The following is a 16,219-nucleotide window of genomic DNA, read 5'->3' as shown; positions in this document are numbered from 1 at the left end:
CATCTGTGAGGGTGTCTTTTCAGCGTGGCCGTGTAACACCGTCTTCCCAGTGGAGAATTAGGGGGCGGCGCGACGTACTGCTGCGTAGCAAGAAGTCGTCCACCTTCGTTAAGGCTTTTTTAGTAGACGTGGGAAACCGTCCTCCAAATCTTCTTCGCCAGCTCACCGGCTGAAGACGGAGTGTTACGGCGTAAAACTCCGATCGCTTCGCGTTTAATATTCGAGCTTTCGCCGCACCCGTTTTTTGCATGCCACGTCGCACAAGACACTTCGCCGTGAGATATTTCGAGAGGCTATTTTTAAGGGTTTTAAAGCCAGTTTTCGCTTTCCCCTCCACAATGGCGGCAACTTCTAGCGCCGCCAGCGGCACCGGCAGCGTCCCGGCTCCTGAATCCGACGCCTCCTTGGCGAACTCGTCTGCTGAGGCAGAAAAGAAAAAACTGGAAGCGCTGTTCGCCGCGGCGAGTCCTCAGATGCAGGCCCTCTTGAAGCATCCTGCAGGCGAAGTCAAAAAACCGGAGCAACGGCTGGAGGAGGAGAAGACTGCTCATCCAGAGGCCGCTGCTCTGCTTCAACAGATCGCCAACGTCCTCACTTCCAAGTACGGGCCTGGGGGGTGCAGATCTCTTGTGTGTGCGGACACCATTTGTGGCAGCAATGACGTCTAGACGCACTAAGGCCTTGCTGGCTCGCTGCGAGCAAAGCTGCGGCACCCGACGCAGGCACAACAGCCTCACAGGGCCTCCTGCCATGTTTTCCTGGATGTCCTTTCATGTGCCGCTGTATGCGAGCGACACCGCTGACCTTAGATTCGCTGCGGTGCAGCGCCGTGAGATTATCTCTGGCGTCTGACAGTACAGTCTTCTCTCACGTGGGATCCACCTAGACTGGTGGGGGCGTCTCCGCCGGAAGTCACGCTTCCTCAGCACTGCGTCTGTCTCCTACGATCCCCACTTCCGTGCGTTTCCGTGGACCGTTGGAGGTCGCAGAGCGCGGAGCTCATGATGAGTTGCGGGGATGAAGTTCGGTGCGTGGGGAATCTGTAAAACCAAACGCACTTCGAAATGCGCAGGATGTTTGATAGCGGCGTCGATCGAAACCAGAGAGAAAGGGGCGGCGGGTTCCGCGTAGCGAGAGCTCTGGCGCAAGAGCAACCGAGGCGAAAGCGTATCGACACATTGCTATCTTTGCCTATTGTATGCATTGACTTGGTGTGGAGAGCCCCTCGTCGTCCATCGAGAGATATCTTCTCCATCGCGCTGAAGACGGCGGGGCCGGCCGTGGCGGCGGAGCTTCACCGACGGCGACGCGGAACGGGGAAAACCGAGACATCCGTCTGCGTTTTGCCTTCTGCTGCGATGTGCTGTAGGCTGTACCATGAGTTCACAATGGCGGCGTTCGCGTACCTGGCGCCCTTGGCGCTAGGCGAGAGCTCGTCGCCCTACGAGCGTCCTTCACCTCCTCCGCAGTTCACAGGCTTCGACCGAGTGGAGTTTTTCTACTACGTCGTCGGGCCTCTCCGGAGCAAGCTGGACGAGTCTGCCTTCCTGCGCCTGCTTGCCGCCGTCTGCGAAGACATCGGTACGCTGCAGCGCTGCACTGGCGCGAGGCAGGCGCGGTCTTCTGTTTGTCTCAGCGGGAATTTGTGGAATGCGTTCCGCGGTGGCATCGCCCATTTTGGTTTTCCTGCGTCCTGTGTCTCCGGGTGCCCGTCTGCCCGTTCGCCGGCTGCTTTGCCGCGGATCGCCTGCTTGTCGGCTCGGTGCGTCGCTTTTCATTTTGCCTCATAGAGCTGCTCATCGAGAGCAAGCGCCGCGCTCGCGTGGAGGCTGTCGCCCTCACGAGCGCAAGGACACGCATGAGTTGTTTTTTTAGGAAATCGGATTGTCTGTTTGGTGAAGGAATGTAAGCGCTGCCGCGGGTTGTATTGCAGACGCCAAGGACGCGCTGCTTTTCCTCTCGCACTACCCGCTTTCCGAGGGCTCCGCCGGCGCCGACCCGGGCACTGGACAGGGCAGTGGGCTGCGAAGCAGTGTCTTCGCCTCGCGAACCAGCTCGTCAGGAGCCTCGTCTGCAGTGGACAACGGCGCCGCAGCTGCAGTCCTTGAAGCGGAGATCCTGTACAAAACGTGCCAGAGCTTCCACCTCTCGCAGTGCCGGAACTTCGCGGACAGCGAGGAGATTCTCGATGAACTGCAGAAGAAGCTGAACGACTCGACGGTCGGCGTCAGCCCCGTCGCCCAAGCGGCCTTCCAACGAGCTGCCGCCACGCTCGCCAAGGTACATGCATCAAGCGGTCACCCGCGCAGCGCTGCGCACTTCCGCGTCCATGACGCACACTGACTTTGAGGATCTAGGTTCGACAACCTACAATAGGGGCGATGAACAACTGGTCGCGTCACGACTCAGCGATAGACGCGCAAGGCGCTCGCCAGTCCGGGCGACGCCGCCTGTAGACTCATGCGTTTCCTCGCCGGCGCCAAGAATGAGAGTTACGCGATACCTCTGATGCCCGTCTGTTGTAGCCCTTCCAGTGGCGTGGGGACGGCTGACTGGCAACAGCATTCTCCGCTGCTTTTTCAGTGACATGGAAAGACTATGTGTGTTTTGCTTGTTTCGCCCATCACTTGTGGCGTCCGTCGCACTCTCTGTCTCCCTTCGCAGCCCCTAACGGGATGTGCCGTCGCATCCTTTGCGCGGCTGCCTCTTTCGGACTGCCTGTGGGTTCTAGCGGCGGCAAGGCAAATGCCCTGAACCTTTTTTAGATGGAGCTTTGCAGAGTCGAGTTCTGCTGCGATTGTGCGTGCCCCCGCAGGCTCAGGCTAAACATGCGGAGTTCTATCACCACGCCATCATCTTCTTGGCGTATACGCCTACAGGTACGCCAGGCTTCGCGCCGTTCCCCACTCGCTATCGCGCGGCGGAAAAGGCAATTCATATTCGTCCAGTGACCTGCCTGCCACCATGAATTCCTGTTGTAGTGTCTGCACGGACTGAGGATCTGACGCCAATGCAGCACCAATCGGCAGCCGACGCGGGTGCGTGTGTTTGGTCTGCTTCCTGCGGCGCGCCGCCTGAGTAATGCGTGATGTGCATGCTGCACGAATCGCGTTTTTAGCACTCTTTTTGCGATGCGGCGCGAGTATACCATTCATTGATGTCTTCACGTGCCTGGGCAGGCGGACTTCAGTCTTTGAATGCTGGGAGAGTCGAGTTCCGCAATTCTGTACCCACTAACTGCTTTCTGCATGCAATCTCGTGCTGCGATTCGGTGTCTCGCGGGTGTTTGTGCAGCAAGCATCCCCGAGCGTGACCGCGTCGGACTGGCATACGAAATAGCGATCGCCGCCCTCGTCGCTCCAGATATCTTCAATTTCGGCGAGGTGGTGAGCCAGAATCGCTTCTTGCTGTTCCCGCTTCAGTCCTGATCGCTTTTGTGCGCGCTAATTCCCTGCCAATTCTCCTAGTTTGCCGCCGTCGCGAGCAGAGCTTGTATTTTCCAATATCCGTGGTAGCGGAAAATTTGGGGAGCGGGGAAGTGCGTGTCTGTGACTTAAACCGCGTCGCTCCATTTGCGCTCACCCCGTTCATATCTCTGCGTCCTCAGATGACTGTGCCTCGGCCCGTATTCAGAGAGCGAGCTTCAGTTTCTGTCTGTAGGACTCGTGTAGATTAGGCCAATGCCCGTATTTTTGCGGACGTCGTTTTCACGTTCTCGCGGGTAGGGGAGAAGGCCGACTTCGTTTAGAGTCGAGACGGCGTCGCATCGTTCGTCGCGGACAAAGGACGGGTGGATCGCTTGAACGAGTGGCAAGGATGGACTTCTGCGCATGCGTTGCTTTGCTTCAGATGCAACAAGCGTTGATTTTGTCGACTTTAAAGACGCAGCCTGAGCACCAGTGGCTGTGGGCGCTGCTGGAGGCCTTTCACTGCGGCTCCCTACCTCAGTACGATTCTATCTGCGCGGAATACGCGACGCAAATCAACGCTACGGTAGGAACTATGCAGTTATGTGCTCATTGCCTACCGGCGTGTCGGCTGCCCACTCCATTTCGCGGCAGGAAATAACTGCACATCGCGCGCATTCTGCGTTTTTGCAGTCTCGGATAAGTGTTTCTCTCGTTTTTAATTCCAGGATCCCTGCTGGAAGGTCCAACGATATTATATACCGGTTCACCATCCGCCGTTCAAGAGCTGTGCGTCGCGGTTTCGATGAGGCGCTTCCAAGCTGCTGCGCGTCTTGTTGCACGCAGAATGTGGGGAGTCTACGTGGCTCGCTTGGCGTGAGGATATCGAGCTTTTGAGTTCGTGGTCCGTGCGTCATGGCGTTTGATCTGGGCTGTCGTGCCGGCGCCCCTGACGGGTAGTTTAGCTCCTTTCTCGCCTCTCTGCGGCCTTCATTTCTCCCCCCGGTCCCGTCTGCTTGTTTTTTCAGGCGCTCGCGCACCACGCGGTGGCGCTGCGGCAGAAGATTGCGACGGCGGCGCTGCTGCGACTCGCCTTCACGCGGTCTGCGGCAGGGACGGCGGCAGGCGCCGCAGAGGCCTCTGGCACCGCGAGCGACGCGCCGAACGGAGCCCCGGCGGCGGGCAGCGCGGCCGCGGTAGCCGCTGGCGGCGCCGGCGTGTCTGCCGCGTCGCGAAGTCTGAGCTTCGACGTCATTGCCAAGGCCTGCAAGGTCGCGGAGACCGACGTGGAGCCCCTCGTCATGCGCGCGATGAGTCAGAAACTCATGCGCGGCACCATCGACCAAGTCAAGCGCCAAGTCTTCGTCACCTGGGTGCGGCCGGCGCTTCTGCTCGACGAAACCGGGTAGGCGAGGCAAAAAAAATTACACACGGCGCGCGGCTGGCTGCGCGTCGTCCTCCGCCGCGGCTGTGAGGCCGCGCCCAGCGACCGAGTGCGGGGCGGACGCGTCACAGGTTCAGGGGGGGGCTTGGATGTCGAGAGCAGCAGACAGACCTTTGTGAGAGGAGACAGGGCGCGCTGCCATGCCGTGGGAATGGAAGAGGCCGACAACGCGGCGTACACACCCGCGGTCTCGCGATTGCTTTTTTTTTCTTTCCGCAGACTCAGCTACTTGCAAGATCGCCTTCTGCGGTGGATTGGCGCGGCCGAGCAACTGCACAAGCAGCTGCAGGTCCAAACCGCGGAGCTCCTGGGCTCCTAAACGACGGCTGGACTGCGCCGAGTCCATCTGCAGACGTGGGGAGAGAGAGGGCGAGAGCGCTGGACTCTCTCAGGAAGTCTTCGACGCAGAGGAAGACGCACATTCCGGCCTGCGCAGAGGGTGCCTTGCTCTCCACTCCATCTGGTTCACGAATCGTGCGCTGCGAGTATATTCATTTGTTTCGTCTCGCGACTTCGCGAACGTCACTAAAAGAAGCAAGACAATGATTCCATCGGCGCGTGAAGGAGGGGCTGCGTGTCGAGCGAAACACGTTAACCAGCACTCTGATAGTCAGCACATCCCACATGATCTTACACAGAAACACCTCCTGAGATCGACCTACCGTATACAGGCGAGGCGGAATCTGTCCAGAGCGTGAGCCGTTTACGACATGCGCAAAAAAAAAAAAAACCCAGATATCGCGCCTCACCGCGCGCCATCGGGAGACACCTTCACAGACAACTACTGAATCCGGCACGGGACTGCAGTGCTAGTCAGCGAGACTCGCAGCGCGGTAGCTGGCTACGCCACTCCCTCGCCGTTCATATTCTATCGCAGACGCATAGGGTGGACAGGCGTCTGTCGGTTGTGCCTGACACTGAATCAGAGAATCGGACGCGCCAGAACGTCCGGGGACACGCAAGGAATTGTAGCAGAGGTGCGGAGACTTGTCCTCTTTCAGGCGAGACCGGAGACGTTTCACTGGTATTCGCTTCGCTGGGCTGGACTTTCGCCAAAGGGAAACCGTCTACTCTGAGCAGTTCCGGAGTCAGGCGCACATGATCGGTCCTTGCGATGCTCCACGACTCACTCGTATACGTAAGTGCACCAGCGTCAGAGCGGCGCTCGACATCCACCCCGCTGGACTGCGCAAGACAGCTAAAAGTGTTGGATTTCAATGTCCTATCACATTTAGAATATTCCACGACGGTGACGTTCTAGCTCACTGAGCAAGGCAGGGGTCCTGTGAGGGACTGAGGAGACGAAGCTATTTTCATCCGCAGACTCCCGTTCTTCTCTACATTCTGGCTGTCTCGGCTTCTAAGTCTGCCCGCGAATGCTTCATTCGTCTACGTGTTGAATTTGCGATACTCCTCTTTGGTCTGCCGCGGAAATTCTATAGTTTTCGTAACACAAGCGGCGTGCATCACCACGCGGCCTCTTCAGGGTGGGCGAGCCGGAGCCGAGTGAAAAAGTTCGATGGAAAAACCAAAAGCAGGAAGGGTTTGTTAGGTCGAAAGAAACGCACATAGGAGTAGGATTAGAGAAAAGGTCAGCAAACTAAACGAAAACAACAAAAAAAAAATGTAGGCTCATGAGTGTAATTATCGTAGGAAGAAACTGTCGTTCATCTGGCGGGGGCACTTTATCCGCAACAGGAACCATATTGCCTACGGCTTCTCCTTCTCGCCGGTCGTCTCAGACTCAGTGTCTTTCTTCTGCTCTTGCTGCTTGGTCTGCGCCTGGCCTTCTGCTGCCACACCTTCGTCTTTCTCAGCTGTAGCAGCGCCATCTGTTTCCGCGCTCGACGCCGTCACAGACTCTGCCATTTCCGCTGCCTGCGCCTCAGCCTTCGGCTCGGCGCTTCCCGCAGTTCGGCGCGGAAACGGGGGCGGAGGCGGTGGAGGGGGAGGCGGCGGCGGGCTCTGCTTCGCGGCCGGGTGCTCTGTCTCTTGCTTCTTGTCCGCGCTTTTCAGGGCGGACAAAACCTCGGCGCTGGCGGCAGACGAGGCCGTTGTTGAGCGCCGAGACGCCTGCGAGGTTCGCCCGTCGTTGGCGGCCTTGAAGGCCGCCGCAGCCTTCGCCGCCGCCGCAGCGGCCTCGCGTTTCGCGGTCGCCTGCGACGCGTTTCGTGCTTCCTCGATCTCGTCGAACAGCTCAATGTGACGCCGCTGCTGGGGCGTCAACGAGGCGGGCATCTGAACGAAAGCAGCCGGGACACAGGAAATCACATCGCAGTGGAGAGAGGGGGAGGGTAGGGCGTACAAACTGCCACACGCCAGGCGGCGGTAGAGCGCGCTGCGAGCGCCGCTGCACATCGCCGTATCGACGCAGCCCATGAACTCACACACGGAGCCAACACGCCATGTCGACGGCAGCGAGCAGCAGTTTAGGCGCATCTGATAGACCAGCAATCGCAGGGGTGATTCCTACGTACCCACATATTTGCGGCGTGGGAGTCTCTGGAGGCCGCGTGAGCGCGTCGCCGCTGTGTGAGGGCCTTACCTTAAGCGTGAAGTGAAGCACGAGGTTGCCGACGCCGCCTCGCTGGTCGATTTTCGGCGGCCCGCGGCCTTTGAGAATCTTGATCGTCGATGGAGAAGTATTCGGCGGAATCAACAGCTCCACGACGCCGTCCAGCGTGGTGATCTCGACGCTGCCGCCCAGAAGACACTGCTCCCATGAAGCGCAGACAACACGCATGCGCCTTGCACGAATCACAGCTCGTGACGAAACTGCAGCTAGCAGCCACTTGACTCGCCTTCACGCGACGAAACGAGCCTCGCGGAACACGCGAGACGCCCCATCTCATGTCGGTTCATGCCTCCTTTTACCGAACAACGTTCAGTTAGGAACGCTAGTTCACGCCACATGTAATACGTGGGATGGGTTAAGAACTTGTCCAGCACGCCTAGCGCCAGGGACACTGCGTTGCCCTCGAGCAGACATGCGCGCTTCGTGTCACTCTCTCAGCCTGTGCGGACACGCCCTCCGCTCGCGACACCTGCTTGACGACTCCCATAGTTCCACGCGAATCGCCGTCCTTTATCCCAGCGACAGGACCGCCCCACCAGACGCACCCGTGGCTCCGTTTCGAGAGGCGAAGGAACTTACTTGCTTGATCGAGAGCGGCACGTCTGTGTGGACGTCGTCGTCAATCCACCGGAAGGTCTCGTGAGGCTTCACATTGATCTGAAGAAGCATAAAGACACCAGTCTCCAGAAGCACAGCCTGATGCCCATCTCGTCTGCGCACGCTTAAACGAACTTTTTCGATGCAGAACTCTAAGAAATCCCCTGAAAATAAAGACTACCGCGTCCGAGCGAGAGATGTGTTCTGTCTTCGCCACAAACACAAACGTACGCATCACCTCAAAATAGAAGGCATCCCTGTGCGCGTCCGGAGTGGTTTATCTAGACAAGTCAAAACCATCTCTCAATCTGGCGCTTGCTTCCCACTCCACTCAAACCGAATCAGACTGAAGTGCCGTTCACTCAGCCCGAAGCAGTCAAAGCCGCCGCAGGCGAAGGCGGTCATTCGCAAGAGTTTTCTGAGCTCAACAGAGAAAGAGGGTGACGTGATTGAGGAGACGCTCTCAGCCTTCAGTCTGGACACTTACGCTGACGAAAAGGTGCCCAGGCTTTCCTCCGCGGAGGCCCATGTGACCCTGATTCGGCACGCGCATCTGCATGCCTTGGCGCACGCCTGCAGCACTCGCACACCCAAACACCACCGCACTCCCGCACACCTGTCCAAGGCTGGTCGCCACCCGTCTGCATCAAAACGAAGAAGTCGCTCGCTACGCCGGCACACCCATCCGACTAGCAGAAACCTCGGCCGCAGCAACGCTCTGCTGTTGCGCAAGCAGGCGTCACTCGCTGGAAGACTTGAAGCTCTCAGATGAAAGTCTCCCTCAGGAACCCCGCGGCCGCTGGAAACGCAGCTGACGCGTTTCCAGCGGCCGCGGAGTTCAACAAACATGTGAGGGCTCCACACCGGGGCGCCTTCGCTTCCTCCTTTCCAGGGACACTTTCGTCTGCGCGGACAAGCTGTGGGAGGAGCCCAGAAAGGCCCAGACGACGCACCTTTGGGGATGTCGATGTTGAGGACTTTCGGCTGAGTCTTCACGCCTGTCCCTCGGCACGTCCTGCAGCGCATGCAGCAGAACCGAGAGAACTGCGCGCATGAGGCACCGCGGCACCCGCGAGACACTCGAGGTCAGGAGAAGACGCCCGCGCCTTTCTTCCTGTGTTTACCTCTCGATACGATGTGGACTTGGCGGCTCAAAGCCACGCGACGCACCCCTTCACTGTGCGGGCGCAGAGGCCCCCCCGCCGTCCGCCATCACATTCGCGTCAGTTTCTTCTGCTTGCTCGCCTTTCCTGCCGCCGTCATGTTGCTACCGAGGCAGAGAAAGCCAATCGGGGAGAAAATTTGCTCTGCATACCTGCACGGGTGCGTGATGACCTGCCCAGCGCCGTTGCACTGGCGGCATGGAATGCCGAGGACGATGGGGCCGCGCTCGACGCGCTGGACGCCGCTACCGCCGCACGCGCGGCAGCGCTGAATGCCCGAGCTCCCCGTCGCGCTTCCGGTGCCGGTGCAGCTGCTGCAGACGCACTTCGCGCTGAAATGAAGCGTCTGAGAAAGAAAAAAACAGTCCACAACCGCAGAGACACGTGCCAAGGGCGCAGCGCTGACGACTCCAACGGCTCGCGCCGGCGGCGGATCCTTCTCCAGACCGCCATCTGCCAACGCGAACTCCGCGATGCGCACTCTATCCTATCCCAATTCATGGCAGGATATATTGCGCTACAGCTCTCTCTAGCTGTCGATCTATCTAGGTAACCAGCTATCTGTCTTTGGCGAAAGCGTCGCACACGCACCTTTTCGCATCCTCGGACTGCGTCCATGAGGTCGATGGTGACTTCGGTTTGAATGTCTTCGCCACGGACCGCGCTGGTGCCCGCCGCGGCGCCCGCAGAGCCAAACGCGGACGATGAGAAGGGCCCCGCGCCGCCTGCGCCGAAACCCGCCATGTTGGCAAACATCTCCGCGAAGTCCGTGAACATGAACGAGGCGTCAAAGCCTGCACCCGCGTCTGCTCCAGCTAAAAAGAAAAATCGCGGCCAGAGCGAGGCAATCACGGCTCACGCGGATGCCGGTGCGAGGGCGTGCGACTCACGAAAGGACAAACTTCCGCGCGAGAGAAAAAACACCAGATGCAACCCCGCCTACGACTCTAGGGCCCTTCAGGCCCTGCGAGCTACGCTCTGCCGGGGTAGCCCGAACGCTCCAAAAGAATCAGAAACGAAAGAATTTCGCTCTCCAGGGCGCGGAAATAGGCGCCGCCTCACCTGGACCTCCTGCACCAGATGACGCAGCTTCGTCTGGAGTCATGCCCGTCTTGTCGTAGAACTCGCGCTGCTTCGGGTCGCTCAACAGTTCGTACGCTCTGCAGAGAGAGAGAGAAAGAGGAGGAAAGAGTGAGACAGAAAGAGAGCGCAGGCACCGCATGGAGAGCAGATAGAGGAGGACGTGATGCACACGCACTTCGCAGCTACGCTGTGCTGCGGCGGCGCGCCTTGCGCCGAGGACAGGAGAAAGCCGAGCCTTCTTCGGCTCCTCCGACTATAAATACGAATATATTTGTACATATATATGAACAAATATATGTATATATATATATATATATATATATATGGACGTGCGAATTTGCATGCATGGATATATCCGCATATATGTGGATATGGTTGCACCGGTCTCCACGTTGGGAGGTTCGCCGAGCGTCCCGGAGGAGGCTGTTCTGCTCACGCAGTGATATCCGCCATTTTTTGTTTGGCGCCGGGATCTGGATTCAAGTCAGGGTGATACTTCTTGGCCATTTCTCGAAATTTCTTTTTGATATCCTGCGCGCTGCTCGAGCGACTGCAGCCCAGCACTTCGTAGGGATCTTTGCCGCCCCTGCCCACGCTGAAGAAGCGCCGCTGATCCTTCAGAGCCGCGTGGCCGCTCCGCGCCTGCGGGGGCGCTACGGAAAGCCCCCGGGCGCCGTTGGGAAGGCCGCCGCCCCTCTGCATCTCGCCGGCGGCTACGGACTGGCTCGCGGAGCGAGTCCCTGCGCTCCGCCCCTCCGGATCGCGCCACGCCGTCGCGGCGGAGGCAAAAAAGGCGCGGCCCTCCTGCGCGCTCGCCGAGCGGAGCAACACAGGACTCTGGCCTGAGGCAAGCGCGCGTGACCACGAGGGCGGCGCAAACCGCAAGTCGACGGCAGGCGAAGAAGGCGTGAAAGCCCGCCGCATTCTCTGCGGGTCGCTTGCTGAGTTGCCCGACTCGAAAAAAGACTCTGCGGCACCTTCTCCGAAGCCACTCTCGAATGCGCAGACGGAGGAGCGCGACGCGGAGGCCGTCTGCGAAAGGCCGAGCGCAGGAGACGCAAGAGGCGACAGAAATAGCTGGGCACGGTCGTGTCTCGCCTCAGCAGGGAGGGAGGAGCGCAGAGAACGCTCCTTGCCCGCCGCAGCTGTCGAGGTGAAGTCTGCGCGTTCAGAACGCGAAAAACAGACCTGCGCACCGCCTCCCGCGGCCTCGGGGCTTGGGAAGACGTACGACTCGCCGTCGCCCAGCGAGAGGCGGAAGGGAGCCCGTAGCGCATCAGAGGGGCCTGGCGCGCCCAGAAACACCGCCGAAACCTCTTCTGGCTGCCTGCCTGGCACGGCCTCCGCCCCTGAGAGTGTCTGCTGCATGCGCGAGTCGAAGAGCTTGACCCGCGCAGGTGACCTGCCCTTCCTTATCTTCAGAAAACTGTCTCTGCGGGGTTCCATAACGAACAACTCCCCGCCGGGGCCTAGGTCTGTCGTGGGCAGAATCGTTTCTTCCGCGGGCGACGGGCTCGAGCGACGTGAGCTCCGGCCCCTCCTGCGGTCGCGGCTGAGGGCCTTCGAAGGCATGGCCAGCGGCGCGGAGACACCTCCTGGGGCGTCAACCCCCTCACTGCACTCTCGCGTGGGTTCCTGTCGCGACGCCGGCGCCTGGCTAGCCGCAGCAGCAGCGTCCCTTTCCAGCGTGTCGCTCCGCTGCGTCGAGGTGCCTGCGCCTGGCGATGGCGGCGCGGAAGCGACAGACGCCGAGGCAGCGCCTGGAGAATGCGTCGACGCGTGAAACCCCTTCTGCGCGCCGCTGCTCCCGGGGCTGTGGGAGGAGACACAGTCTGGGACGGCTGCAGAGTCTGAGCCTCGCCTTACGTGGAGAGCGGCAGACTGCGCGACGGCCCAAGGCCTGCGCGACGCGGCTGCCGGCAGGTCAGTCTCTGGCCTCTGGGCGCCTTCCGGGCTCTTGCGCTGGCCCTTGCAGGCGGCGGATGAGCAGCCGGACACGGAGAGGGCGCTCGCGCTGTCCGCCGAAGCGGCCTCCGCGCCTGGAGCAGGCAGTGAGCCGAACGCACGCGCCTGGGGAGGAGGAGGAAGGCGGTCCTCGCGGCTGCTCGAGGCAGCCAACCTCGAGGGGAGCGACGAGGCGAACCGCAGCGCCAGGGCTCGAAGAAGAATCCCAGACGACCCCACTGCGAAAGGCGACAAAGCCAGAGGAGAGTAAGGGGCCCCAGAATACGGTGGAACGTCGCGCTCCTCTCCCCGCAGCTTCGCGCCTCTGTCCCGCCTGCAAGCGGCTTCTCCGGGCCTCGCGTCCCCCTCCGCGGGCCCAGAGGCCCTCCGGCGGGGCGCGGCTGCCCCGGCCCCCGACCCGTCGCGAGCCCGCTGGCCAGACGGCGCGCGCGGCGGTGCCGCTCGCCCGTTCCCTGCGGGCGGCACCGCGCCAGCGGCGCGAGGGCCCGCGTCGAACGCGGAGCTCGCAGCCTGCGCCGCCGAGGCGCTGCAGCCGCGCAGGGAACCGGCGAGCAGCGCCGCCGCGTGCCGCGACGCCACTGGGCCTTCTGAGCCCAGGAGCGGAAGCGCGCTCTCAGGCGGAGGCTCACGCCGAAAGATGGAGCGGAGCGGAGACACGAACGCGGAGAGAAGGATGAGAGGCGCCCGCGACCGTGCCGCAGCCCAGCAGCTGGTGCGCGTCGTCGAAATCTGCCTGCAGAGAGACGGCGCCGCCGCGCCCGGACAGGGCGACCCCGCAGAAGAGGCGGACATCGTTCGGCAGGCACTCGTCGCCCCCAAGCCCCGGTCGGAGGGAAGGATAGACGCACTCCTCGCAAAGCCTGTGGCAGCTGGAAGCGCGGCAGCGACGACGGCGACCGCGTAGCGTGGTGCGGCCCCCGAGGAAAGAACCCCGGCCTCGCGCCTCACCAAGAGCTGCCTGGGCGCCGCGCCCTCCGCCTCATCTCCTCTCGCACTGCTCGACACGCTATCTCTGCTTCTCGGTTCTCTCGCCCAACCAGCGCGTCGCGCGCCTCCGTCCCTCAGGGCATGCGGCTGGGAGGGCTGCCGACCCGCGGTGGTCTGCGGCTCTGTCGGGTTGGCTGGCGCGCCGACTGGGGCCCTGCCGGCGCAGTGGCTCTGTCGCGCGGCCTGGAGCAGCGGAGGGAGGGCGCCTCGTCCCGGCTCGCTCGCCAGACGCCCGCGGACGCTGCCGCTGCCTGTCGCCACGGGAGTGTCGACCCTGCTCACGGCCTTCAGCGCCGCACCCACCACGCACTGCGCGCCGAGAGCCAGCCCACGGCGCGCGCCCGCGAGCGAGCTCAGCACGCCCCGCCGCGGAGAGGACCGATTGCCCGCCAAAGGCCCCGCTGCGTCTGCGAAGACGGCGAAAGAAGGCTCCGAAGACGAGCGGGGCGGCTCGGAAAAAGCCGAGGGGAAAGGCGACAGGCGGCTAGAGACTCTCGACAGCGGCGCGCGGGAAGAGAGGTCCGCGAGGGAGAGCGCGTCCTGCGCCGCGCCTCTGCCGGCGGGACAGGGCGGAGACGGGGTCGCGCCTCCCTGCGAGGTCATTTCTGCGTCTGCAGCAATAGAGAAATCAGGAGAGCTGCCGCACCCGTGGCAAGAAGCTGGCAGGCCAGTGAGATGTGGCAGGCAGCTGCCGCAGAGCCCGGCTGAAGGAGCCTCACCCGACGGGCGTCGCGGACAGGCAGACCTTAAGCCCTGAACGCGTCTCCACAAGGCGCCCCAATCAGAAGACAGAAGACTTCCTAGTGAAACCTTCGGGGGAGCGTCGGTGCAGCGCGCTGGAAAACAACCGGCTTCGCGCTAGACGTCGAAAGGACGTTGTCGGGAGGCAAAAGATGCAGGCACATGACATCACAGAGGAAAACTAATGCGGCGCAGGCGAAGCCCGCGACTTCGGCACACAGCTGCCGCACGCAGAAAACAGACACACTGCAGACAGGGGAGGAGCACGTTTTTCTCACAAGCTGACGGGCGTCGGTTGCCCCTGCGTCGATGCCATGCTGAGACGCAGGATCCGGGTCGACTCCCTGCTGATGGAATGAAAGACGCCTCAACAAAGTCTTTCTCAGACATGAAGCAGAACTTACTGACGACGGCGAAAGGTGCGATGCAATGCGTACCGTGAATCCAGGCTGCAAGCTCCTCTACGGGGGCCCGTGGAAGACTCGTGCGAGAGAGCAGGGACTTGAAGTCTGCAGACCCGGATTGAGCAACAGTAGCGCTTCTTTGACGAAAGCGAACAAAGGAAGAATACCAGAAAACGGAAAAAAAAATAAAATGCGCGCACATTTGCTGCTGAGGGACAGGTCATTCGCTCTCAAGCACCGGCGCACAAGCATGCACACGAAGCGTGTGGGTAAGTATCGCCCGCCGTCGCTGGGGAGACGCTCGCCTCTTCCCGGAGGTCGAGACATGATCAGTCTCTTCACGCTGGAAGAGCCGAAAGGAAAAGAGTGACAAACAAGTTCGGCGAGCCGAAGCCCCTCAGACAATGCGGGGAGCCGCGTCGGCATTTTTGAGCATCGACTAGACGCATGCAATTAGGCGTCCGCAAAAGAGATGTGCGCAGCCGACGGCAGTCATCCCCCGAATGAGAGGCTACTACACACACGCAGGCTTGACACAAATTTTTCTGAAGAGGCAAACGACACAAGTGCTTTTAACAGACGGATTTCTGTCGATGTCTTCGTTGTGCGTGGGCGGGTAGCGACGCGGACGACACTCGGAAAAGCAGTCCGCGCGCCGCACTGGCGGCGCTCTTCACGCGTGGGAAAAAGCTGGCTTCTCCGAAGCCGGGCGTGGACTCGAAATGGCCTGCGTACTGTTTAGTTACGAAACACTCGGGTGGAATCAAAGAATATCGATATGCGCGAAGGGAGACCGACGCTACGGGGTGCCGGCGGCTGTTTTCGAGTCGATTACGCAGGTGTGGGGATTTAAGAGTATACACGGTAGCACGCAAGAGACTCCGCTGGAACGCGGAAGAAACGTCAGGCGCACTGCACGCTACGACTGGCACCGGAAACGCTGTCATTTTCTACTACACCCCCCTGCGAAACCGTGGCGCACAGCGCACGAATTGCAGGACTCTCGTCGACGTGTGCGGCAGTGACCTAAGAAAAAAGAGGCGAAAGAGGCGGCGCTCGCTGCTCGACATTAGCAGGCGTATCGAACTTGAAACTGTGTGAACTACCGCGGAACTACCTTGTAAGCCGTAACGTAGCGCCGTGAACACGCACCCCGTGTGCGAACTAGTGGCACAGCGCTTCTGCATGATTTGAGTCTTACAACCCCGTAGATGGCTTCTGAAGGGGCTGAGTGCTGTAGTCGAAGCAAATAACCGCGCCATTAAGTGTATGTGTCGGTCACGGCCTGTTACCGCTGAGCGGAATTCGGTTTCACCTCCCTTTCAGCCAACGGATGCCCTGAAAGCGTTTTAGACAGCCAACGTCTCACACAGGAAGACACTGCCAACTAGGTATGAATTGCCCTTCCCCTGAGCAAGCAGACACGACAGCCATTGACGGCCCAGGAGTCGCCAACTGCAGAACATCCGATTTATGGCTCCCCCGGAAGCTGCCTGCGGACAGAAGACATCCGGGGGGCTGCTTAGCGGCAGATAGATTTTCCACGCCCAGACAAATTCCCTCACACGAGCGGTGTCTTTCCGTAACACTGGTCGAACGAGGCTAGCGCAGGCGGCCAGGTCACAAAATTCTACACAAGTACTTCTCGCAAGTTCTTTTCCGGCGACACATCGGAAAATATGGGTGCGCGTGCGGCAAAAACTGTGTCCGCAACGATACAATGGAGAAACGATCGGTCTGTCCACTTAAAGAGGCGACAAATCGCCAAAACCGTAAGTTCGACACAAGGTGCACGCAGGGATACCTTGTGTATCTGCAATCGCATATTTCATTTATCTCGCTGGAAGCCTTCC

At 60.6% G+C, this 16,219-nt stretch overlaps 2 protein-coding genes across 2 annotated transcripts; one reads left to right on the top strand and one right to left on the bottom strand.

Annotated features, from left to right (window-relative positions):
- Window positions 1-338: 338 nt before the first annotated feature.
- On the top strand, window positions 339-5,170 carry BESB_022470 (PCI domain-containing protein; the record flags this gene model as incomplete). The annotated part of the gene is made up of 8 exons (XM_029360949.1): window positions 339-601; window positions 1,370-1,581; window positions 1,934-2,280; window positions 2,816-2,879; window positions 3,295-3,386; window positions 3,850-3,993; window positions 4,436-4,812; window positions 5,071-5,170. 8 exons carry the CDS (start codon window positions 339-341, stop codon window positions 5,168-5,170), a joined length of 1,599 nt encoding a protein of 532 aa, XP_029215764.1.
- Window positions 5,171-6,561: 1,391 nt separating this feature from the next.
- On the bottom strand, window positions 6,562-13,824 carry BESB_022460 (uncharacterized protein; the record flags this gene model as incomplete). Its single annotated transcript, XM_029360948.1, has 9 exons — window positions 6,562-7,089; window positions 7,397-7,564; window positions 8,006-8,083; window positions 8,511-8,596; window positions 8,977-9,038; window positions 9,339-9,532; window positions 9,778-10,001; window positions 10,249-10,346; window positions 10,706-13,824. 9 exons carry the CDS (start codon window positions 13,822-13,824, stop codon window positions 6,562-6,564), a joined length of 4,557 nt encoding a protein of 1,518 aa, XP_029215763.1.
- Window positions 13,825-16,219: the final 2,395 nt, after the last annotated feature.

The sequence above is a fragment of the Besnoitia besnoiti genome, chromosome XII, assembly GCF_002563875.1.
Source record: "Besnoitia besnoiti strain Bb-Ger1 chromosome XII, whole genome shotgun sequence".
NCBI classification, from domain to species: Eukaryota; Apicomplexa; class Conoidasida; order Eucoccidiorida; family Sarcocystidae; genus Besnoitia; species Besnoitia besnoiti.
Note: the sequence above shows the minus strand (reverse complement) of the source record. Positions and strands in the feature narration are given on the sequence as shown.